Here is a 26,398-nt window from a genome sequence, read left to right on the forward strand (position 1 = left end):
TTGGCCATTTTTTGTTAAAAACATGGGTGCAAAATGCGAACCAATGAACCGGTTTCAAAATGTGATTACACTGCAGAACTGTGTTATTTTTCACACTCTACAACTTTTATTTCAATCTCTTTTCAATATCCACAATTTTTGGGAAATTTTTAATAACTGGCTGCCAATTGGTCAACCGGTTTCAAAATCCATCAGCAAAATTAGTTCAATTTTTTGCCCTCTACAACTTTTGTTTCAAGTTTTTTTCTTCATCTTCAATTTATTTTATAGGTAATTTCTGATAACTGATTGCAAATTAATGAACCAGTTTCAAAATCTGATCAGAAAAAATGGTTCAATTTTTCACGCTCTACAACTTTTGTTTCAAGTTTTTTCTCTCTATCTCCAATTTTTAGATGATTATCAAAAACAAAAACCGGTTGCTAAATGCAAACCAATGAACTGGTTTCAAAATGTGATAAGGCAAATTGTGTAATTTTTCACATTCCACAAGTTTTGTTTCAAGCTTTTTTCTCTATGTACAATTTTTGAGTATTTTTTGACAACTGGTTGCAAATTAATGAACCGGTTTCAAAATCCGATCAGCGAATATGGTTCAATTTTTCACGCTGCACAACTTTTGTTTCAAGCCTACACAACTCTGTTCACTCACATTTTGAAACCAGTTCATTGGTTTGCATTTAGCAACCGGTTTTTGACAATCATCTAAAAATTGGAGATAGAGAGAATAAACTTGAAACAAAAGTTGTAGAGCGTGAAAAATTGAACCATTTTTGCTGATCATATTTTAAAAATGGCCAAGTAACTTGCAACCAGTTAACTTTTGATGACTTGCTGCGATTTAATGAACTGGTTCCAAAATCAGATCAGCAAAAATGGTCCAATTTTTCACACTCTACAACATATGTTTCAAACTTTTTCTCAATTTCCAATTTTTGGGTAATTTTTGATAACTGGTTGCAAATTGATGAACCGGTTTCAAAATCCGATCAGCGAAAATTGTTCAATTTTTTACGTTCTACAAATTTTGTTTCAAGGTTTTTTCCCTACCTCTAACTTTTAGGTGATTGTCAAAAACTGGTTGCTAAATGCGAACCAATGAACCAGTTTCAAAATGTGATTAGACATAATTGTGTGATTTTTCACGCTCTACAACTTTTCTTTCGAGCTTTTTCTCTATCTACAATTTTTGTGTATTTTTTGTCAACTGGTTGCAAATTGATGAACCGGTTTCAAAAAATTCATATCACGTATTTGTCGCCTTAGTGTGTAGAATACATTGCGCCAGTAAAAACCAGTTTGAATTTTTTGACCAAACCGGTTTTTCAATTTCTGGACACCCTGTGCATGGGCCTGAAATTTTCAAGGCCGCTTTTGAAAGCCCTCATTTTTCCCTACTCAATGACACCGTTCCATTCATCTCGCTAGCTCTTTCCACTTGGAAATAAAAGCCACCGAGCATTATTTTTGTGTCATACTGTATAGTGTATTATATGTACACGTGTTTTGAAAATTTTATGCAAAAAAATTGTTTTAAAAATTACTTTGACCTTGACCGAAAAATTTAAGGTAGTTGTTTTGGAACCTAAATTTTTAATTTTGGGTGATTAGCCTGGAACCGTTAACCGGAACCTTTTACCAAGGAACCTTTAACCTTACATCGAAATTTTTTTAGGTTCGCATCCCTGGGCTACATTCATACGAGTAGAATGCATTTGGCACTCCTTTGACATTCCAAGAACGACTCCAAATTCGCATGCAGCCGCCTCGCATTAAGCGCAAGCTCGTCACTTTAATTTTTTCGTGGAATTTTACACAAAATTGACGAGTTTTGATTTTGTTTAAAAATCCTTTGTTTCTCTATTCTAAGCGGATGAATCGTAATCGACAAAATTATGATAACAAAAGTTGTTAAGCATATCAACTGCTGGTCAAATTCAAAATTACCACGAAACATTTCCTCAATCAAAGATCGAAACGAGATACGCATCTTGCTACAAATGTTGACGTATGAAAACAATCCAAGAACGAACACAAAAAAACATTTATATATATTTATTTTACATACCTATCCGGTAAATAATACTTATAAAAACACAAATCGGACGTTATTTTCAAAAAATCACGAAATTTTACTTCGAAAAATCTGTTCGAACGATATAATCAATCAATATAAAATACGTCTATACATATTACATAATTTTAAAAGAAAAAAAAACAGCCAATCTTTACTTAATATGAAAGTATACAGAAATCTCATGGATTGTACATATTACCATAAATACATAAGATGTTTTTTTCGATATTTCATCAAAAATTAATTTACAATAAAAATGCAAAATTTTCCATAAAAAATTAAAGAGAAAAGTCAAGTGAAAAACTCGAGGTAATGATAATAAGTCAAACGAAGACAAAACTCCATTTCATTTATTACCCTTCGTCGTAAAAATTAAGTCAAAAAAAAGAGAAAATAATAATACATATCGTTTATATAAATGAAAAACATTAAGAATAAGAAAGCCCTGAAAAACTCGAATGGCACTATAATATTTTCGTATCTTGTACATATGATTACTGTGGCATGTGAAAATCGCCTCATGTAAACCTCCGAAGCGAAAATAAAATACCTACACTTTCCAAATACGTATTTCAAGAAAAAATTAAGTAGGTACCTCAAACGCAAGGGAAATAATCTGAACGATTAAGATCACAATCAATTTCAATTACATTCTAAAATCACTGAGGGGAAAAAAATCAGTGCAGCGTCGAACTTGAAATGGCACATATTCAATCTTCTAATTTACGTATATTATGTTCGGCTAGTGAAATTTCTGTTCTGATATAACAAAAATTATAATCTTATTTCTACAAACAAAAAAAGATCAACGAAGAAAAAAAAGAAAAACATGGCGAAAAATATTAAACCTTTTCCGCTCGACACATGACGAATGAAATATCATCGGTTAAAAATTGTTTAGATACGTCTTCGTTGGACGCTTCGACTGCGCTTTTTTTTCTTATCATACCATAACCCTTGAAATCATCGGCTCGTCTACAAGCGAAAATTGGTTCGTCGATACGTACATTAGAAAGACTACTGGTTATAACTGGAATCTGTTTATAACCAGGAGCAGTGTTATGTTTGAGAATCGGTCCGATATGTTGAAGTCGATCGTAATTTCCCGAATTATTGGTAGAAACGTGGAAAATACGTTGTTGGTTGTCTGATTTCTCAAACTTGGGTGAATTAGTTCGAGGTGGAACTGCCTGAGCGGGTGTTGCTTTGAATAAATCGTTATGATTAGCCACATCGACTCCCATAGTACGCCAAGCTTCATTTCGAACTTCAACCGAGTCGTAGGTGGTTTGGCTATGACTGCTGTGAGGTTCGTGTACTTCGCTAGCATCTTTTTCTATCATTTCCGATACGGGAGTTCTACGTGGAGGTATTTCCGGCAATTTACACGAAGGAGGATCGATCGGATTCATTTTTGGTTTCAACGGTGGCGGTGTAATTTCGTGCAAACTATTGGTTAAAAATGACGTAGCGCTGCTGGTGTTATGATAGAATGGTTTCATTTGCGAGAACCCGCAGATTTCTGAATCGATGAGGGGCGATGTTGCGCTGGTAGGGCTTGGAGGAAGCGGACTTCGAGAACGAGCCACCATCGACATGGCGGCTTGAATTTGATGATCGCCGAAAGGGAAATTATGCGTTTCGTGGTTCAGCAATTCTTTCATGCTTTTCATTTTGGTCGATATGCATTTGAAAATATCTTTGGAGCCTTCGAAATGAAACGTACCTTCGCCACTTTCGCATTTTCGGCCAGCTTCGAATGAAAATCTACTCGAACGGTAACCGTATCGTCGAATGTAACGATAAGGCCACGTGAATAATGTTCGTTGATCGTCCGACTGCAATAATTGTAACGCCACTGGTGTCGCTAACAAAGTGTAATAACCAGTAATCAGTCCGCATCTGTTTGAAGCATCCGAATGAATCAATTTCACGTTAAAAACTCCGGCTAAATTGATAATAAAAAAAAAATACAAAACAAAACATCATCGATTAAAATTCATCGTAAATGGAACAGAATGTGAGTTACTGGTAGAGCAGTCATCAGATAAATAACATTACCGTTTCCCGACGAGCAATATAAATCGTTATCTTCTTCGATAGTCTGTCGCGAAACGTTATCTTTGAATGCAACATTTTGAAAAGCAGAAATCCATTCTTTCATTTCGACTTCGGAATTCGCCGAGAAATAATAACTATTCGACTTGGTTATCACCTGAGGAAGCAAAATCGGCGTTAAAAACCAAACGTACTAATCTATATCAACCTTTTACAATATACGATGTATGAAGCTATAGTTAGACGTACAGCAAATACAAAAGAATGGTTTTTCTGAGGATCTTGCGTGATTTTTACGCAATTTTCCAACGTGATGATCACATTTGACGAAGTTTTGCCAACTTCTTCTTCGCTATCGAATACTTCTAGTCTATCAACACCGTGTTTACTAGACTTGAATAACTGGCAATATTTCTTCTGCCAAGATTTCTAAAATCATACCGAAGTATAAATGTAAGTATAAGGATGACGAAAACAAGACGTAAAGACAAACTAAAAAGAGTACCTGATGAAATTTACAAACACTTACTTTCAATTGACTTAAAACACCCTGGGGAGGAAATCCCAGGAATCCTTGTTTCAGAGGAGTTTCTATTTCCGACATCGCGAAATTATACGAAATCAACAGGTTGTCACTCAGATTGCTGCAGCTTTCAACTATGTCGTATTGATTCGGCGATCATTATAAATGTCAAAAGAAATAATACTACTGATTCTTTATAATTAACGCATCTTTCGCGAATCGAAATTCGGAACTCAGAATAAATAAATACGGTATATTGTGAGAATTTATCACTAAATAATCACATTCATTTCAGTTCAGACAATACATACTTATCGTATCACATTCACATATTTTGTTCATTTTTGTTGAAAATATGAATTTGTCGATGTGAGAATCACTACTGACGCATCTCGCATTCAAAAAGAAAAATCGTATGTGCCGTTCATTTCGTTCATGGCGTTCAGTTCACTACACAATTAATTTTTTTTTTAAATTTTTTTCATCGCAAAATTCGTGAAAATTCTGAAAAATAATTTCAGCTTTGGCTTTCTTCGTCTATTTGGCGAAATTTTGATTTTTTTTTCAATTTTGAAATATTGACTCGAGTTTAATTTTTTTTTTGTTAATTCATCAAAAATCAAAATCGTTTGCAAATTCAAAAATCAGCTTCGGTGATTTTAGAATTTTTTTTTTGATTAGCCATTGAAAATAAAAAGGTCACAGGTGTATGTGTAGAAAGGACTTACGTAACATTTCTCATAAGGATTATAAAATTACTTACTTATTCTCAAATTCTCATACGCGAGTTCATCTTCATATTCTATCAATTCAATTTTGGAAGGAAATTTATTGTACTCATCTGAAACAAAGAAAAATTAAGGCGGATTAGTCAGTTTTAAAATTATTGATCAATCAACACTCAACTAAACAGATATACGATGAAATAATAGTGGTCGAAGGCTAATAGTCGGGGAGCCCACTTAAGGATAAATTGCACCCCCCCCCCCCCCGTCGATCCTTCGGGACAACTTTTTTCTTAAAGGGGGAGTCCTAAGGAACATTTCTAGCCCTTGTACTCAAAAAAAAAGTGGCCCTACTTACAAAATGGCGGGCCATTTTGTAAGTAGGGCCACTTTTTTTTTTAGTACAAGGGCTAGAAATGTTCCTTAGGACTCCCCCTTTAAGAAAAAAGTTGTCCCGAAAGATCGACGGGGGGGGGGGTGCAATTTATCCTTAAGTGGGCTCCCCGACTATAAAGTAAAAATTCTGATTCTGACGATCTCCGTGTTCTGTTCTGTTCAATAAAGAGCCAAAAATGAATATTCACAAACAAAATAGGTATCATAAAAATTGTAAAATTAATTTTGAAAATCACTCAACAATACCAAAAACTAATAAACACTCAGAAAACCACAAGAATTTGAGAAAATGTCTCACTTAGGTGAAATTTTTGCACAGACTGATCAGATTATTGAAAAATACTAAGAATTAATCGGAAACTAGAAAACCCGATCCAGCAGGAAGTGAAAGTAGTGAAGAAGTAGTGAATTTTGTTGAAAAGGTGCGAAAAAATGAAAATTTCAAATGCGTTCCTTTTTCTCAATCTTCATTCCATAGAAAAAAGAGCTCATTTGTTGACTTTTTTAGAGCTTGAATTACATATTTTTGAGACCTGAGAACCTTATTGTTCGAATTCAAGAAATGTTCAATGTTTGAATCAGAAAAATGAATTCCTCCCTGCATGAAGAAACTTTTTTTTTTCACTCGTACTTCTCTAAACATGAATTTTTAAAAGCTTATTGCCCCCCCCCCTTTGCTCAGGCTCGTTTGTTTTTTTTTTCAAATTTTGAGTTTTTCAAAATACCTCTCAAAATACTGATTTATGAGAGCTTTTGCCCTCGCTTCGTCAGGGCCGGTTTGTTTCTCTTTTCCGCAGTTGAAAAATTCCAGACTTTACTCGCCAATTTGCGAATCTGCAAACGCTTCATATTTCGTTGTGTCGCAACTTGCGAACCTACGAATTAAGTAACTTTAGTAAGTAAAAAAGCGGCAGGCACTTTTTGACAATTTTTGGCAATCGAGTAGGTGGTAAGCTGATTTTTGGTATACTGATCCATTTTGATGACCTGAAAACGAATCTGAGGAGTCCTACTGTCCCGGGTGTGCTTTCTCCCTTTTTTCAGATTACAAAAGAAAACAAATCGTAACAGAAATTTCTATGGCAGTTTTTTCAAAAAGCACAGAAAAAAACATCAAAATGAAATCAACAGGAAAGGGTGGCGGAGGGAGGAAGGGGGGGGGGAGATTGCAATCCAAATTTGAAAAAAAAAATGATTTGTGAAAATGATTTTTGAAAATTCGAATACAAAAAAATGTACCTTGCTTCAAAAAGATGAAAAAATCCTCCATCAAAACTGTCTAAAGTTGACACGATTCAAAAAAAAAAAATGAAAAAAAGGTTACAAAATTATTAAAATTGAAAGAAAATCACCAAAACAGGAAGCAGAGCAAAGATCTAGATCAGGAGAGAAAAAAAATGACCAAAAAATAATGTTGAAAAACCTCTTCGTGATCTTCTTTTTATAAATCAAAATCATAAGTCCCTAAGAATAAAACTCGAGAGCGAAATTCAAAATAAACCAAGAAACTGAGTTTTGTCAACATTTAAAAAGTTGAAAAAAATCACGTGGATTCCAGAATGAAAATTCGATTAAAAGTAGAAAAACTCCACCGAAAAACTTTAGGTAAAAAGTACCAAAATTTAAGAAAAAATATCGCAAGAATTGAAAAAAAACTCACGAAATTCAACGATAAAATTGCGAAAACTTCATAAAAATTTAGACACAAAAAAAACACGAAAATTTGGGGAAAATCGTCGAAAAATTGGAAAATGAAATTTATGAGAATTCAAAAGAATAAAACTTGAAGAAAAAAATCAAGAAATCCTCAAAAAAATTCCAATTAAAACCATCAAGTCTCAAAGTCCAGAAAAACTCTCAAAACCTCGAAAAAAATCTGTAAACAGGGGAATTCCACAAAATTTTAAGCAGAAAAAATTACTAAAATTTGAGATTGAATCAGGAGAAATTTTACACATAAAAAATCTCGAAAATTCAAGAAAAAGGTTTCGCCGAAATTAAGAACAAAAATTTAAGTAGAAAAACAAATCAATACAATTCAAAACAAAATTATGAAAATTGTGAAAATAGAAATCTCTCGAACATTCAGTTCAGCAAAATTCATTAAGAAGTCAGAACACAGAACTCACGAGAATTGAAATTAGATATAGTATAAGTTCGGAAATGAATCGATAAATTTTTGAGAAAAATCGTCGAAAAATTTCCAGCAAAACTGAAGATGATTCAACAGAGAAAAATAATTCGAACTTGAAAAAAAAATTGTTCAAAGAGAGAGGAAATCCGGAGCACCTTCCCTCATAACTGGAAGGGAAGAAGAAAAGAGAGAGAGGGATCAACGAATAAAAGATATCAAGATGCAGAAAAAATCCACCACAAAAAGAGAAAATAGAAAAAACAAAGTCATCAAAATCTTGAAGAAGCTTCCCTCCCAACTCGAAAAAAATATCAAAATTTAAAGGAAATCGTGATTTTTGGAAGAAGAAAAACCATAATTCCACAAAAATGTGACTAAATAAATCACCTATTTTTTTTAAGAACGAAATTCAAAAAAAAACTGTTAAAATAAAAAAAATGCAGTCAAAATTTAGACAAAAAAATGACCACAATTTAGAACAAAACTATAGAATTGTGAAAATTCAAAGTTGAAAAAGTCTGTCAAAACTGGAGAAACTTTGCCAAAATTTGAAAAAAGAAAAAAAATGGAAATTCCCAGAAAATCATCGAAAAACTTGAAAAAAGAGAACTCGCGAAAATTCAGAAAAATCATACCCGTCAGAATAGGGAAAAATCTAAAAAAATTCAAAAGAAAACTCACCAAATCGACGAAAAAAAAAATTCACAAAATTCAAAAAAAAACCATCGAACCGAAATAAGGAAAAATCCCGGTTATTTGAGCAATAAAATCACACAAGCTCGAGGGAAAATTTTAATGAAAAAATCACGAGAATTCAAGGTGATACAATTGGGCAAAAATTCAGGCGAAAAAATTCATCAAAATTAAGATCAACATCATGGAAAAATTATTTTGGAAAAGAATCACCACCAAAATTCAAGATGTAAAAATCAATCAAAACAGGAGAAAATCTACTAAAAACCATCGAGAAAAGAAATTCAAAAATACGTAATAATACCTGTCGAAATTAGAAAACCGGCTCTGAGTACCTACACTTCAAAAGAGAAAAAGAAATCATCAAAATTGAAAAAATGAAATAATTCGTAATCGTAACCCGAAAATGAAAAAGCAGTGACGCCATTTAATTTTGAATAAAAGCAATGTTTTTTTTCCGTAGAATTTTTGATAAAATTTTGAAAAAAGAGGTTTCAAAGATTTATTTCTTCCTGAGATGTTGTGAACTTTCAATAAAATTATTCAACTTTGAATTTTGAAGAAAAAAATGAGTCAAAATAGGAATGATCAATGATTTTAGAAAAAGAACGAATTTGAACAAGGTTTTCAGATATTTGCGAAAAGTGAATCATGTGGACTTGTTACGCATTCCGCCTACAAAAACATAAATCGAATCGGATTCGGATTTGGATTTTAGTTAAATTAGATTAGATTCAACATTTTAACTAGATTGTTGGTAAAAATTGTAATAATAATTTCGTTACGCGTTAATTAGTCAAATATTCGAGTTGTTAATTCGTTATAAATTCGATAAAACATCGCGTTAACAACGCTTCGAAGTGCTTTCTAGTCCTCAGCATGTCTTAACAATCGAGTTGCTCAGTAAACCTTTCCAGACTTCCTCATCAGTTCAACGATACCATCATTTGTTCATCGCTAAACAACACATTATGGTGACAAATACTAAACGATCATGGAAACTGCAAGAATTCACCGCCCACAAGGCGAACGTAAATTGCCTAGCTTTGGGTCACAAATCGGGTCGCGTACTGGTAACAGGAGGAGACGACAAGAAAGTAAACTTATGGGCTATTGGAAAAGAAAACTGTATAATGAGCCTGGGAGGCCACACTACTCCGGTCGAATGTGTGAAATTCTGCCATACCGAGGACATGGTATGCGCTGGTAGTCAAGCGGGTATCTTGAAATTATGGGATTTAGAAGCAGCTAAATTATTTCGCACGTTGACCAGTCACAAAGGCGGTATTAAATGTATCGATTTCCATCCGTACGGCGACGTATTGGCTTCGGGATCGTTAGATACGTCCATCAAGATGTGGGATAATCGAAATAAATCCTGTATATTCACGTACAAAGGACATCAGCAGACGGTGAATAGTATTAAATTTAGTCCAGATGGTCAATGGATCGCTTCAGGCGGTGAAGAAGGATCGGTCAAGATATGGGATATACGTAACGGTCGTGTTTTAGAAGATCTAAACGAGCATTCTGGTGCGGTCACAGATGTCGAATTCCACCCTCACGAGTTCCTTTTGGCATCGAGCAGCGCGGACAGGTCGATTAATTTTTGGGATTTGGAGAATTTCCATATGGTTTCGAAAACGGAGAAGGAATCGTCGACGATACGGTGCTTGTACTTTAGCTTAGATGGTAAATGTTTATTCGGCGGATGCGCCGAGCAGCTGAAAGTGTACGGTTGGGAACCAGCCCGAACATTCGATACGGTTACCGTTGGTTGGGGTAAAGTACAAGATATGACTACTGCTCAAGACCAACTAATAGGAGCTTCGTTTTTCATGACGCAAGTTTCCATATGCGTGGTAGATGTGAAGAAAGTGTCGCCTTTCGTCGCGCCGCCAACTTCGCAGCAGCAAACTAGTCAAACGTCGCCATTCTCGCACGGTCAAGGTATTCGTAAGAGTTTCAGTAAACAGAAACCTAAAGAAGCGAAACAACGCAAACAAGAGGTCGAAACGATCAGCGAGAAATACAACGCCGAATCCGAAGACGAAGCTTCTAATCCGTTCATTCCGAATGTGGACGATTACGAGGCTGTTTTCAAACCTCATCGTGCGTTGAACCGTAGTCCACCTTTGCATCCTTTCTCGGAACCGACCAGCGAAGAAGATCTGAGCGCGTCGTCGTTAACACCCAAGCTATCCAATAAAAGAGCCAACTTCTCGTACGCCGATGAAACTAATTTCGAGGTTGTGACCGCAGCAACGCAAAGTGTCTCGTTACCAGAACACAGGGTACCTTCACCGGTGGTCCCAGCCCCGAAGCCTGTCAAGTACCAGTCGCAAATACACGTATCTAAATCGGCCACAGCAGCAGCAGCCAGTAGTCAACATTCCAGCGGATACAGTTCGCTAAAATCGAGCACTAGTCGAGAAACGCTACGTAGAGCTAACTCGTGTAAGAATAACGCCAGCACGTCGACTGATCCAGAACCAGCTTCGAAACCAGCTCAAAACCATATCAACTGGAGCGAGTCTTCGTTGCCAGATATAACCACATCTCGACTGCCCAAACCGCCTCCTTCGTATAAACGAACACTATCTAATAAATCCGAAGATCCAGCGGTACCTGAGACTACTGCCCCAGTGCCATATACTACCACCAGTGACGTATCACCATCGCCGGAAAGCCACGACAACGAAATCATTCCAGCATCTTGCAGTTCACCCGTCGATCTTCAGCTCGCCGATTTCTTGCCTTCTTCGTACCGTAACGGTCTTCATTCGCAGCAATCTCATTCTAACTTATCGGAAAACGAGATTATTACGTCGCTGACTCGTAACCACGAAATGGTCTTGACTATATTGAAAATCCGCCAACGAAATTTACAAATCGTGTATTCGTTGTGGCATAATCAAGACTTGAAATGCGCCTTAGAAGGCGCCGTATCGATGAACGATCAAGCAGTCTTGGTCGACGTATTGAGCGCTATCAACAAAAGACCTTCACTATGGAATTTAGACATCTGCGTCGTTCTACTCCCCGCCATACATAACTTGCTGCACAGCAAGTACGAAATGTACATGAGCGTTTGTTGCGATTCGTTGAAACTAATGTTGAAGAATTTCGCTTCGGTTATCCGAACCAATGTGCAATGGTCGGCACCTACCCTCGGAGTTGATATATCTAAAGAAGAAAGATACGCTAAATGTGTCAAATGCTACGAAAGTTTAATAGCTATACGAACATTCCTGTTGAAACGTCAAACAATGCAGGGTAAACTTGGTCAATCGTTTCGCGAAGTACAAACTTTACTGTATTCGATTGAAAAATAAATTTTCATTTTCACCCATTGCTAAACATGTTATCAAGCTTTAACTTTCCACCTTCAGTATTCATCATTTATACACCTTGGTAATTTATTAATTTTTATTCTTCGTGTAACTTTTGTTATTTTTATACATGATGATCTTAGCTTCTTCTATACGAACGATGTAATTTTTTTTAACACATTTTCAAGCTCTGTGACGCGATTTAGAGTAGGAAATGTTTTGTGATATTTATTGTTATAAAATATTGCCTTTTGGGATTAATTTTACTGTATCATTTAGGTTTTGTTTTGTTTTGTTTTTTTTTTTTGCATAATTTTAATACCAACACCGTCGATGAGTATTTTTAACCCCGAAACGTAATGTTTTATTTTGTTTTTAATTTTTACATTATCAATATTGTGTACATTATAATAATATGTATTTAATATGGTGACATGTGATTTTTGTATTTGATTTTTTTTCCTTTTCTGGATACTATTTTGTAACTAAGTAAAATTGTGTTACCTGCATTTGTAAAATTTCAGTTTTAGAATTTTATCGTTCTGTATCCTCTTATATTCGATTCACGATTTTTTTTCTTAGCTTGTACATACTTATAATGTCACATTTTTTGTCTTTTTTTTTTTTAGTTTGAATAATATGTTTGATTGTAATATTGTGATTACAATTACTTTATACTTGGATAATTTTTAATGCAACCAATTAACATTTTTAAACATTCAATGTTATTGAAATTAAAACAATGTTCAACAAATATTTGTTTCTTTTCACTCAATCTGCGTTTTTTTTTTAAATGGCAGGTATACAAACACCTGAATAGAGCTTTCACATACGTAATCGCAGTAAACATTCTCACCTGTAATGAATTCATGATTTTATCGTTCAAATTAGACCTTTGGAATGGTCGAGGAGTAGGTAAATTGACTTCGATTTAATGTACGAGATACAGTATGACACAAAAGTAGTGCTCGGTGGCTTTTATTTCTAAGTGGATAGAGCTAGCGAGATGAATGAAGCAGTGTTGAGTAGGAAGAAATAAGGGCTTTCAGAAGCGACCTTGAAAATTTCAGGACAATTGAAAAACCGGGTTGGTCAAAAAATTCAAACTGGTTTTTATTGGCGCAATGTAACTTATACGTGATAAGAATTTTTTGAAACTGGTTCATTAATTTGCAACCAGTTAACAAAAAATTGTAGATAGAGAAAAAAGCTTGAAACAAAAGTAGTAGAGCGTGAAAAATTGCACAATTCTGTCTAATCACATTTTGAAACCGGTTCATTGGTTCGCATTTAGCAACCAGTTTTTGACAATCGCCTAAAAATTAGAGATAAAGAAACCTGGTTGCGTTAATAAGCGATTTTCAAAATCCAATCAGCAAAAATGGTTCAATTTTTCATGCCTCACAACTTTTGTTTCAAGCTCTTTTCTCAATCTTCAATTTTTAGGTAATTTTTGATGACTGGTTGCAAATTGGTGAACCGGTTTCAAAATCGGATCAGCGAAAATGGTTCAATTTTTCACACTCCACAACTTTTGTTTCAAGCTGTTTTCGTCATCCTCAATTTTTAAGTGATTGTCAAAAACTGGTTGCTAAATGCGAACCAATGAACCGGTTTCAAAATGTGATTAGACAGAAATCTTCAGTTCAATTGTCCTTGAAGTTTATTGTTTGAACGTCTCCAGGCGTTGAACTTTGTAATTATTTTGAGAGGCGCGAGGGGCGACTCTTCAAAAAAAAAGAAAAACTAAAAAAAATGACTGCTTTAATTAAAGACTTCAAAAGAGTCCGACTCTGAGTCGTACCTCTCCGAGTCACCTCACAAGGGAACCTCTTGAGGTGTCCGCCTCCGATTTGAACGGGACCGTGATTTTTGGAAAGAGCATGTTCTAAAACCCCCGAATCCAAATTTTCAGCTGCCCAAGTTCATTTTTCGATTTTTTGGAAATTTTTGAATATCCAAAATTGACTATTTTGGTGATTTATGCTTTTTTTTAAAAAGTACGTACCTACTTGATAAGTAAAAATGTTCAAAATAAGTCCTAAAACTGATATTAACCCCCCAAGGCCCAAATCCAAATTTCGCCCATTTCCAGACATTCTGGAGCCTCCAGCGCTATTTTTCAATTTCTCCAGAATTTTGAATTTGCTCCAGAAGGCGTAAATATGAAGTTGGGCAGCTAAAAATCGAGTTGTGTGTTATACTCGATCTGTTTAACAAGTTTATCCACATTTGAGTCGGTTTCGGAAAGGACACCTCAAGAGTGAGTTTTTGTCCAGCTTTTTTCATAATAAAAATATCCAAAAAGTAAAGGGAGGCCCGTGAAAGGCTAGAAATGGCGAAATTCGCTCTCGTGTGGTTAATTAATGACAAAATACATCGATTCGCGCAAATTTCAAAAATTTTCTCACAAACGGTAAAATTTTGATTTTTGAATAGGTATTTTATTTTGAAAAACAGCTGGTCAAAAACCACTCTTGAGGTGTCCGCTCCAGAATCGGCTCAAATGTGGATAAATTCGTTAAACAGGTCGAGTATAACACAAAACTCGTTTTTTAGCAGCCCAACTTCATATTCACGCCTTCTGGAGCAATTTGAAGATAAGGGAATTGAAAAATCGCGCTGGAGGCTCCAGAATGACTGGAAATGGCGAAATTTGCCCTCGTGGGGTTAGTTCGTGACGAGGTACTGCGATTCGCGCAAATTTCAAAAGTTTCCTCGCAAACGGGAAACTTTTGATTTTTTTATTTTTATTTGAAAAAAACTGGTCAAAAAACCACTCTTGAGTTGTCACTCCCAAACTTGTATTTATTGACATTTTATTGATATAATTTGAATTTTTATTTTTTTAATTTTCTACTAAATATTTGAAGAGTGATATTCCAAAACTCGCTTTGTCCATTTTCACAACTTTTCAGGAGAGAGGAAAAACAGTTTCCCTTTAAACGGGTAAATTGGCTTTTTAGGCGAGTTTAGCACTTTATTTGGGTGGATTTATGATGTAGGAGTGTAGGTATACATTTCATCCACTAAATAAAACGCGTTTTGGAACATTATTTTTTTTTAAATTTTTAGTGAATTGGCTATTTAGGTGACTTTAACACCTCATTTTGGTAGGTTGATGATGTAGGAATGTGAGTTAATACTTCATCTACCAGGTACCACTGAAAACCCAACTTTGATAAAAATGGACAAAGCGAGTTTTGGAATATCACTCTTCATTATTAATATATAATTAAGTATATTTAATTTCCAAGATTTTTTTATTTTTATTTGAAAAGAACTGGTCAACAAATCACTTTTGAGATGTCCTTTCCAAAACCGACTCAAATGTGGATAAACTTGTTAAAAAGATCGAGTATAACACACAACTCTATTTTTAACAGCCCAACTTCATATTCAAGACTTCTGGAGCAAATTCAAAATTCTGGAGAAATTGAAAAATAGCGCTGGAGGCTCCAGAATGGCTGGAAATGGGCGAGATTTGGATTTGGGGGGTTAATATCATTTTTAGGGTTTATTTTAGTTATTTTGGACATTTTTACTGATCAAGTACGTATTTTTTTAAAAAAAGCATAAATCACCAAAATAAATAGTCAATTGAAGGGCCTGATGGAAGAAGGACCTCCTCGGAAAAACATAGCTTTGAGAAAAACGCGTTTAAAGTTTTACTTTTGTTGCCAATTGAAAACTACTCAACGTATTGATTTGCGGTTGGTGTTTTTTTCTTATTTGAAGTGTCAGCAACAAGTATTGATCATCACCTGCCAAAATAATAATTTATCCACATCTTCGAAAAAATGAGATTTAAAAACTCGCGTTGGAGGCCCTTCTTCCATAAGTTGATTTTGATTTTCATTAACTTCATCTTTTAACGTGATTAAATCGAAAACTAAGCATTTTAGAAAAAAACTAATGACATTATGTCGATTGGAAATTTAATTCTCTACAACTTTGATTACTTGAAGTTTTCGTAGGATGCTTCCTTTCACCTCCAGATCAATTTTTTTCTATACCTAAGCTGATTTTGATTTTCATTCAAATTCATCTTTTACGTGATATAAATCAAAAACTAAGCATTTTAGGAAAAAACTAACGACATCATGTCGATTGGAAATTTAATTCTCTACAAATTTGTCAACTTGAAATTTTTGAAGGATGCTTCTTTTCGCCTCCAGATCAATTTTTATGAAACTGTAACAGGTACCTACGGTATGGCAGTAGGCCGATTGAGATGTTTTATTCAAAGAGATATGAATAAAACATCACGTAGCTTGCTCTAGGAACAAGATCTTGAACTGAAATTCACACCAAAGGTAGTAAAGACTTCAAGGAACTCAAATCACCAAAAGGCGGTAAAAGGGCCTCCGGCCGAGGAGGCCCTTCTTCCATCAGGCCCTTCAATTTTGGATTTTCAAAAATTCGCCAAAAATCGAAAAATGAACTTGGGCAGCTGAAAATTCGGATTTGAGGGTTTTAGAACATGCTCTTTCCAAAAATCGCGGTCCCGTTCAAATCGGAGGCGGACTGGCGGACACCTAATAGTCCGGCATATGACAATAGGAGTAATTGCACCCCCCCTGCCGATCTTCCGGGACAACTTTTTTCTTGAAGGGGACATCCTAAGGAACATTTTAAAGCAAACTTGCCAAAAAAAAAGTTGGCCGTACTTACAAAAATGGCGGCCATTTTGATTGACAGGTCAGCCGAAATCGCAGATTTTGCGTTTTAACATAGGACTTGCACGAACTTTTTCAAACTTTACAAAAGTAGATCGAAAGATCATGCAAAAATTTATCACCTGTCAAAATTTCAAGTGCTAAAGTGCGTTTTTCGATTTTTGGTGAATTTTTGAAAATCGAATTTAGGCCAAAAATGAGGGAAAAATCAAAATTTTACCAAATTGACCAAGAAAGCTGAAATTTGGGATATACCCTATTTTCGACATGCCGAATCGATTGGAAACGGTTTCAACCCGTTTTGAGCAGTTCTGGAGCCTCCAGCAGATTTTTGAAACTCGAAATTTCCACAAAATTCCATCAAATTGGAGTTGTAAAGCTAAAATTTATTCTAAAAACTAATTTCAATACGCTACGAAGTACTGCAGGTGAATTTCAAGTCGTTTTGGAGCCTCCAGCGACTTTTTGAAAATTCCCGAAGCCTCCAGCAGATTTTTGAAACTTTAATTTTTCACATAATTTCATCAAATCGAGATGGAAATCTGAAATTTACTCTTCACTCCAATTTTAACACCCTCTGAAGACGACTTCAGGTGGGCACAAGTAATTTTAGGGCCTCCAGCGACTTTTTTTGAAAATTACTGGAGCCTCCAGTAGATTTTTGAAGCTTGAAATTTCCCCAAAATATCATCAAACTAAGATGGAGAGTCGAAATTCATTCTGCAAACTAATTTCAATACGCTACGAAGTTGACTGCTGGTGAATTTCAAGTCGTTTTGGAGCCTCCAGCAACTTTTTGAAAGGTTGTATGACGTTTTGTTGGAAAATTGAAATTTCCTAAAAGTAGCTGGAAGCTTCAAAACCATTTCAAACCACCATGCAGTCTGCGAAGTAAATTTCAGCTTGCCAAGTCCATTTGATAAATTAATGTTGGGGAAATTTCAAGTTTCAAAAATCTACTGGAGGCTCCAGTAATTTTCAAAAAAGTTGCTGGAGGCCCTAAAATGACTTGAACCCACCTGAAGTCGTCTTCAGAGGGTGTTAAAATTGGAGTGAAGAATTAATTTCAGATTTCCATCTCGATTTGATGAAATTTTGTGAAAATTTAAAGTTTCAAAAATCTGCTGGAGGCTTCGGGAATTTTCAAAAAGTCGCTGGAGGATCCAAAACGACTTGAAATTCACCTGCAGTACTTCGTAGCGTATTGAAATTAGTTTTTAGAATAAATTTTAGCTTTACAACTCCAATTTGATGGAATTTTGTGGGAATTTCGAGTTTCAAAAAATCTGCTGGAGGCTCCAGCACTGCTCAAAACGGGTTGAAACCGTTTCCAATCGATTCGGCATGTCGAAAATAGGGTATATCCCAAATTTCAGCTTTCTTGGTCAATTTGGTAAAATTTTGATTTTTCCCTCATTTTTGGCCTAAATTCGATTTTCAAAAATTCACCAAAAATTGAAAAACGCACTTTAGCACTTGAAATTTTGACAGGTGATAAATTTTTGCATGATCTTTCGATCTACCTTTGTAAAGTTTGAAATAGTTCGTGCAAGTCCTATGTTAAAACGCAAAATCTGCGATTTCGGCTGACCTGTCAATCAAAATGGCCGCCATTTTTGTAAGTAAGGCCAACTTTTTTTTTTGGCAAGTTTGCTTTGCTCCTTAGGATGTCCCCTTCAAGAAAAAAGTTGTCCCGAAGGATCGGCGGGGGGGGTGCAGTGCAATTACTCCTATTGTTGTCATATGCCGGACTATAAGGCTCAAGAGGTTCCCTTGTCAGCTCTGAATAAATCAAACTTCAGAAGTTCAGAGGAAATACAAATAAACCGTGATGCAAGCATCACAAAACTTTCCGAACGTTGGGAAGCACTTGGCACAAAAACTTAGCCGTTTATGCACACTTATTCCTTGTTGAAAAAGTTTCACTTTTTTCTTAACATCTGGAGCGCGCCTTCGCGTTTACTGCGCTAAGGATAACAACTGGTTTTCTGTGACGTCACTGACGTACCATTGAATAGGGAACGTCATGAGTTTTCGCGTCAAAATGCTCGTAATTTTTTTCTGATTTTACATACGGAGCTGAAAAGCTTATTATGACATCCTTCAATGGGACCTATCATTAGGTGCAAGTTTCAACTTAGTATCTCAATTAGGGCGTCTGCAATCGTGTTCACAAACTTTTGTGCACATACATATGCACACACATACATACACACACACACACACACACACACACACGGAACATCACGCTCAAAATAGTCTCAAAAGTCTTCTTGGACCTCAAAACGTGTAATTCCGTAAAAAACTCGAAATCGAAAAACCGGTCGATTACAATACTTCCCTTACATCGCTGCGCGCTGATCGGAAAGTAAAAAATGGAGATGGGAAAAAACTGAAAAAAGAAATATGCATCAAAAAACCGAAATATTTACGTTGTCGTTTGGTTACATTGACCGTTGACTGACGTATTTTGAAGTTTTCACCTTTATCTTACTTTTCTGTGAAATGTGGCATAATGTAAAATTACGAGTGCACTTCTCGAGTCTCCCTCCCTCTCCTCCCTTTCCACCTGTGATTTTTTTGTTTGTTTATTGTTTTTATTGAACTTGAAGTGTTTTTTTATCAGTTTTAAAAGTTTTCGAACTTTTGCACAATGATTATATTATTTCAAAGTTATTAATATGATGATTATCATAATAATATGTAGAATTATTGTAAAAAGTATTCTACAGTGTTGAGCTGATGAATTTATTTGACAGAACGAGGCTTCCGGCGACTACAATTTTGCTTACAGGGTAATTTTATAATGCATTTTCTCAGAAATCCAAACACCGGTGAATCACTACGGTTATATTTTTCGTTATTTCAAATTTTTCCTCTTACAGATCGAACGTTCGCAATGCCTGGAGTAATTCTAGAGAACCTCAGCGGCAGAAAATTATTCGTGCTGGTTTGCATTTTAGCGATTTTGCAACTAACATGTTTCCTCATCGGTGGTTTGATCGCACCTTCTCCATCGACAGCTGACAGTATTCTAGCGCAAAAATGCCTCTCGAACGATACGAGTAGAGTATTTTACAACCGGGACAGCAAAGGAGCTCAAACTAAAGAAGGCTGTCCGAACATTATTAGTAAAATCGATAGCAAAGTGCAGGTGGCGAATCAAATAGTATTCATGTTCCAGCTACCAAATCCTAGAAGTAATATGGTTCTGGATTACTCTAGATGGCAGCAGAACTTATTAGGAGTATTGCACTTCGATATCGAGTACGATAGCACTCACGAGATGCCGTCCGATTTATTATTAACGTTAGATGTAAAACTAGCCTATAGAAATGACGAAGACTCCAGCGGTGATTGGAAAATCTACTCGCAAGGTATCGTCGAAAGACATTTGGAATGCGTTGCTGATCATAAAACACTCGGATACGATTACGAGTGTAAAATCGTGCCTTTATTCGAATTGGCATCTTTGCATCACGATTATTACGTCGTTAATATTCGACTACCGGCGGAACTCGGTAAACCGACGAACGCCGATTTGGGACGAGTCACTGATATATGGCTCGTTGCTATTAATCAAAACGGTGGATTTACCAAAGTTTGGTTCACTATGAAGACCGCCTTCACTCCGCTCATCATTTTAACCATGGTTTGGTTTTGGAATCGAGTCAAGCAATTGAATCGGGCTCCGGTGTTACTCGAATACATGTTGCTGTCTTTGGGAGCTACGTTGACGTTTTTAAATCTTCCGGTCGAATTATTCACGTTGTTCTTCGAGTTACCGTTCATGTCGTTGTATCAAGATATCAGACAAGGTATATTCTACGCAGCCTTGTTATCGTTTTGGTTGGTGTTTGCTGGCGAACACTTGATGATCCAAGATCCTACACCTCATCACTTGCGAACCTATTGGAAACATTTGAGCGCCGTGGCCATCGGTTGCGCATCTCTACTCGTATTCGATTTGTTTGAAAAAGGATCGCAGATAACGAATGCGTTCTATTCGATTTGGGTAAACAAATTGGATACTAATTTAGCTCTAACGTTCATTATCTGCGCAGGTATATCGGCCAGTTTTTACTTCATATTTTTATGTTACATGATTTGGAGAGTGTTCTGCAACATAAGCATTAAACGATCCGCTCTTCCGAGTATGTCCAGCGTACGAAGACTTCACTACGAAGGTATCATTTACCGATTTAAATTCCTAATGTTGGCCACCTTAGCCTGCGCCGCGATGACGATAATCGGATTTATATTGGATCAAGTCTCCGAAGGTCGTTGGAAATGGAACGAAGAGATCGAGATAGAGTTCACGTCGGCTTTTCTTACCGGTGTCTACGGTATGTGGAACGTGTACATATTGGCGTTGATGATTTTGTACGCTCCGTCTCATAAGCAATGGGCTTCCGAGGTTGATTTACAAAGTTCAGCCGCCGATGGTATCGAATTGAGCCATATTTCCAACAACGAACCTAGCGAAATATCGCTTCTTACGAGTTACGCGAAGAAAATGTTTACCGATTAATGCTTCCCACATCTTGGCGAGTCTACTTTTTTAGGTGCAGGTTTCCTCCTCTACCAGAAATAATCTGATCTCAGTTTGTTTTTATCGAGTTTTTTTTTTACTCTTATTTTTACACAAGTTTATCGCTGCGAACGTGTAACGTGTGGTTACGATTCGATTTTTTAATTTTTTTTGTACCGTTTGTACTTACTCGTATTATTGTATTTTATTCGACTTTTGTTTCGGAGAAAATCGACGAATGAATTTCCAAATTTCGAACATTTATCAACACTGATCGTTCTTTCTATTCTACACGTTGTTCCGAAGCACTTAGTCCCCATTTGTGAAATTTTACAAAAATGTTGATCTGATTTCCAGGTCCATCCCTCAGTTCAAGTTCAACGAAAAGTTCATCAGATTCTGATCAAATTCAATCCCCATCGTATCACAATACTTTTCACAATTATATGGAATTTTCAGAAATGAAAAAAAAAAAAAAAAAAACTGCGCTGAAAATTTTGCAAACACCTTTCTATCTTCGTACGTAAGGTTCTTCCCGAATGAAATTTTTTTTTGAAATTTATTCGTTAATTTTTCTATTGAGAATTCCGAGAACGTTATTTTTAAAACAAACGCTTTTGTATGTTTTTAATTTACAAGTTTAATTTTCAGTATTTTTTTGCAGTATTAATCTCAACTTGATGTTGATCGAAGCCTTTTGTCTTGCCGTTTTATAACTTAAGGATACTTTTCAACTCTTACGAACTTGGTAACTTTTTGTGTACGTATTTTTCTTAAAAATGTGATATTTAAAATTTCGTTCGTCCAAATTTTTCCTTCGCAAAACTCTCATTGATTCATATTAAAAATTCTCAACCAACATATCGCCAAGATGAGGCGACAAATTCAATTATTTTGTGATGCTCGATCTTTTTATTTTATTTTGTTGCTTTTTTGACAAATTTTTATGCTATTTTTTAAACCTGTATTACGTTTTACTGTACAAAAACTGGACGCTAAATATTCCTAATACCAGTACGATCAAATCACATTTACCAGGCCATTGTTGTTACCGCATACCGCCATGTGTTTGATGTGTGTGTATGATATGATAGAATACTGAATTTCTGCCTGTGAATCGTACATTTATGTAGATTTCCAATCTATTATATTTTACGCTCAACTTTTTAGGTTCCTATATCAGTACATAATTATTTTAATTCATCTTCCTTTTATGTACTTATTATTGTATGTGTTTTTTTCTTTTTTTAAATGTATAGTTTTTAAATTTGAATCGAACAAATAGTTTTTAGAGAAATAATGTGAATTCAGACGAGTATTACGTAATAAAATATTTATTTCTGTAGAAAGGTGCGCATTTATTTATTTATTCATTTAGGTATGTTTTTTTTTTTTTTTTTTCAGGGAATGAGCGAGAAATACGTCTTACGAACGGAAAAAGTAATGCTTGGATATTGTTTTTATGATAAAAATAGATAATTTCAGTTTTCCAGTTGGCTTCCGGATATTTCGAGACCATGAGGTCAAAAACTAAAATAACAATTGAAAAATAAAAATGAAACTAGAAATGAAAAATTATCGTCATTTTCAATTTTTAGCAAAATTTTTTTGTCTCACATTTTATATTAAAGCTAAAATAAATAAGAAAAGTTACCATCATTTTAACGTCTTAATGGAGAATGCTAGTTTAAGTCAAACTTTCCTGAAAAAATTCTACATCTAGGAAAAAAAAAACAATTTTCAGCCGAAATGTTTGAATTTTGAAACCCTCATTTTCTGTGAAAATTGCTAAAAAGTTTCTTCTTTGTTTCAGGCGATTGTATTGCTTTTCAATTAAAATCACCAAAAAAGTTTTGTTTATAGTCAAAATTTCAAAAAAATTCTATTCTTCGCAAAAATTGTACCCAAGGTAGATCGAAAGATCAAGCAAAAATTCACCACCTGTCAAAATTTCAAGTGCTAAAGTGCTATTTTCGATTTTTGGTGAGTTTTTGAAAATAAAATTTAGGCCAAAAATGGGGGGAAAAAACAAAATGTTACCAAATTGACCAAGAAAGCTGAAATTTGGGATATACCCTATTATCGACTTGCCAAATGGATTGGAAACCGTTTCAACCCGTTTTGAGCAGTTCTGGAGCCTCCTTCAGATTCTTGAAACTAGAAATTCCCACAAAATTTCATCAAATGGAGTTGGAAAGCCAAAATTTACTCTGCAAACTAATTTCAATACGCTACGAAGTCAATGGCAGGTGGATTTCAGGTCGTTTTGGAGTCTTACTGGAGCCTCCAGTAGATTTTTGAGACTTGAAATTTCCCAAGATCCGAAATTTACTCAGCAAACTAATTTTCAATACGCTACGAAGTCAATTGCAGGTGGATTTCGAGTCGTTTTGGAGCCTCCAGCGACTGTTTGAAAATTACTGGTGTCTCCAGTAGATTTTTGAAACTTGACATTTCCCAAAATTTCATCAATTGCAAACTAATTTCAATATGACTAGCTTGTACTTTTTAATTTTCAATTTTCCAAAAAACGCCAGACAAACTTTCAAGAAGTCGCTGGAGGCTCCAAAACGACGAAATTCATCAGAAGACGACTTGGTAGCGTATTGAAATTTGTTTGCAGAGTTAATTTCGGCATTCCAACTCCATTTCATAAAATGTTGTGGGAATTTCAAGTTTCAAAAATTTGGTACAGACTCCAGGAATTTCAAAAAGTTGCTGGAGGCTCCAAAATGACTTAAACTCACTTATAGTCGTCTTCAGAAGGTGTTAAAATTGGAGTGTAGAGTAAATTTCGGCTTTCCATTTCCGTTTTACGAACTTTTGGGTAAATACCAAGTTTCAAAAATTACTGGAGGCTCCAGTAATTTTCAAAAAGTTGCTGGAGGCTCCAAAACGACTCGAAATCCACCTGCAATTGACTTCGTAGCGTATTGAAATTAGTTTGCTGAGTAAATTTTGGATTTTGGGGAATTTCAAGTCTCAAAAATCTTCTGGAGGCTCCAGTAATTTTCAAAAAGTCACTGGAGGCTCCAAAACGACCTGAAATCCACTTGCAGTTGAATTCGTAGCGAATTGAAATTAGTTTGCAGAATAAATTTCGGGTTTCCATCTCCATTTGATGAAATTTTGGGAAATTTCCAGTTTCAAAAATCTACTGGAGGCTCCAGTTATTTCAAAAAGTCGCTGGAGGCTTCAAAACGACTTGAAATCCACCTGCAATTGACTTCGTAGCGTATTGAAATTAGTTTGCAGAGTAAATTTTGGCTTTCCAACTCCATTTGATGAAATTTTGTGAGAATTTCGAGTTTCAAAAATCTGCTGGAGGCTCCAGAACTGCTCAAAATGGGTTTAAATAGTTTCCAATCGATTTGACGTGTCGAAAGTAGGGTATATCTCAAATTTCAGCTTTCTTGGTCAATTTGGTAACATTTCGATTTTTTCCCTCCATTTTTGGCCTAAATTTGATTTTCAAAAATTCACCAAAAATCGAAAAAGGCACTTCAGCGCTTGAAATTTTGACAGGTGATGAATTTTTGCCTGATCTTTTGATCCACACTTGTACGGTTTAAAAAATTTAGTGCAAGTCCTGTGTTGGAACGCAAAATCTGCCAGTTCGGCTGACCTGTCAATCAAAGTGGCCGTCATTTTGTAAGTAAGGCCACGTTTGTTTTTGAGCCCAAGGGCTAAAAATGTTCCTCAGGACTCCCCCTTCAAGAAAAAAGTTGTCCCGGTGGATCGACGGTTTGGGGAGGGGGTTCAATAAATCCTTATGCGGGCTCCCGCGACTATAGTTTTTTTTTGCAATTTGTTCACTTTTTGTTATGGCAAAATAAATTGCTCCTTACAACAAAAAACACAAATTGGTCTCAATTGATTTCAAGGTGGAAAAGAAAAACAAAATAACATGTTTCTCAAATCAGATTCGAATTTATTATCATTTTTCCACTTCGGAAATCGACGACAAAACGCACGCAATTAAATTCGACAATCTAATACCTCTTTTTTTCATTTTTATTAAAAAACTATCATGTATTATGATTGCAGAAACCTACGAACACGAATATTATAGAAAAATTACTAATTTTGATTCTACACATCCATTATGAATTACATCGCGGATTATTTACAATTACAACTAGGTATCAATCAAATGGGAATAAGAAGAAAAGTCATCGATGCTTATCGCACGCAGGTACGTACACTAAAATAATCGTAACACCACACACACGATGTCACACGTATGTACTTCTCACGTACCATCATCATCCTTCCATAATATACGTAAATATAAAACAAAAGGAAACAAAATAATAAAGAAGGGGGGGAAGAAAGGGAGAAAAAACAAAATAAATAAAACATAGATAAAAAAAATCTTAAAATTACAAAATAAATAAAGACTATCACTGGCAGTTAAAAAATCAAAACAGCACGTATTTTTCAACTAGATTGGCTTTTATCGTTTTTCGAATACGATGAGAAAAATGTCAGCGCTTTCATCAACTGGTAGCTTTTCGATATCGGTATATTACTATCGTATAATTTTTTCGATGCTTTGCAGTCTACGTAAAACCACCAGTTGCATTTCAGGATCGTTTGATCGAAAAGCGTCGACTCTGGGCAGAGGAAACTCTTCATTACCAGACCATCGTCTGTCAGGGCACACACGTGGAATACCTGCGAATTGAATCGAATTATTAGCCAAGTTAATATGTAGGTACTGTATAATGTTAAGATAGGTTCGTGAAATCGAATACTACACGATGAATTGAGATAGGTATAATATACAAAGAGCCAGCAACGTGTTAATCGATAGATTTGAAATCTTGCCACGAAGATTTAGTGGTCGTTGTTGTTGCTGGAGGAATAATTAAGTCGTAAAACGTAGATTGGTGTTTCGAAAGAGCATAAGTAGTAAGTAGTATATTTCTTTGCACGTAGCACGGTTGTTAAAATAGGTAAATGGTGTATTGGGCCGACGACGATACGTATGTAAATAGGTAGGTACATAGGTACGATGTTCGTTTGTGAAAAATGGACGTCATTATACCTACGTATAGGGTCACTTTTACCTACCATTCGTATAACTAGACATATTTTTAATCATCGTCTAGTATTTCTTATTCGTAGGTATGGAAACCGTTGATCACTTTCTCAAATATTCAAACGTCAAAATGGTTCCAGAGACGATGCTTTCTCGAAGAACGCGTCAAATTGCACAATTCGATCGCGTAATTCATTCGAAATATT

The 26,398-nt window shown here is 35.4% G+C and overlaps 4 protein-coding genes across 6 annotated transcripts in view; 2 read left to right on the forward strand and 2 right to left on the reverse strand.

Annotated features, from left to right (window-relative positions):
- Positions 1–2,034: 2,034 nt before the first annotated feature.
- On the reverse strand, positions 2,035–5,024 carry Dok (docking protein homolog). Its single transcript, XM_065370449.1, has 4 exons — positions 4,665–5,024; positions 4,385–4,564; positions 4,139–4,292; positions 2,035–4,025 (listed from the first exon to the last, which is right to left on the reverse strand). The coding sequence occupies exons 1-4, from the start codon at positions 4,737–4,739 to the stop codon at positions 2,920–2,922; spliced, it is 1,515 nt and encodes a 504-aa protein (XP_065226521.1). The 5' UTR covers positions 4,740–5,024; the 3' UTR covers positions 2,035–2,919.
- A 4,279-nt stretch (positions 5,025–9,303) lies between these two features.
- kat80 (katanin 80) lies at positions 9,304–12,475 on the forward strand. Its single transcript, XM_065370451.1, has one exon. It carries the CDS (start codon positions 9,578–9,580, stop codon positions 11,939–11,941), a length of 2,364 nt encoding a protein of 787 aa, XP_065226523.1. The 5' UTR covers positions 9,304–9,577; the 3' UTR covers positions 11,942–12,475.
- A 6,722-nt stretch (positions 12,476–19,197) lies between these two features.
- On the forward strand, positions 19,198–22,497 carry LOC135849832 (protein wntless-like). The gene is made up of 2 exons (XM_065370452.1): positions 19,198–19,412; positions 19,503–22,497. Exon 2 carries the CDS (start codon positions 19,517–19,519, stop codon positions 21,146–21,148), a length of 1,632 nt encoding a protein of 543 aa, XP_065226524.1. The 5' UTR covers positions 19,198–19,412; positions 19,503–19,516; the 3' UTR covers positions 21,149–22,497.
- Positions 22,498–22,499: 2 nt separating this feature from the next.
- Positions 22,500–26,398, reverse strand: part of mtg (mind the gap) — a 49,303-nt gene continuing 45,404 nt past the window's right edge. For all 3 annotated transcript variants that reach the window (XM_065370454.1, XM_065370455.1, XM_065370453.1), the window contains one exon: positions 22,500–25,825. In XM_065370454.1, coding sequence (XP_065226526.1) covers positions 25,589–25,825 — 237 coding nt within the window. In that variant the 3' untranslated portion in view covers positions 22,500–25,588. The remainder of the gene's footprint in view (positions 25,826–26,398) is intronic.

The sequence above is a fragment of the Planococcus citri genome, chromosome 1, assembly GCF_950023065.1.
Source record: "Planococcus citri chromosome 1, ihPlaCitr1.1, whole genome shotgun sequence".
NCBI lineage: Eukaryota > Metazoa > Arthropoda > Insecta > Hemiptera > Pseudococcidae > Planococcus > Planococcus citri.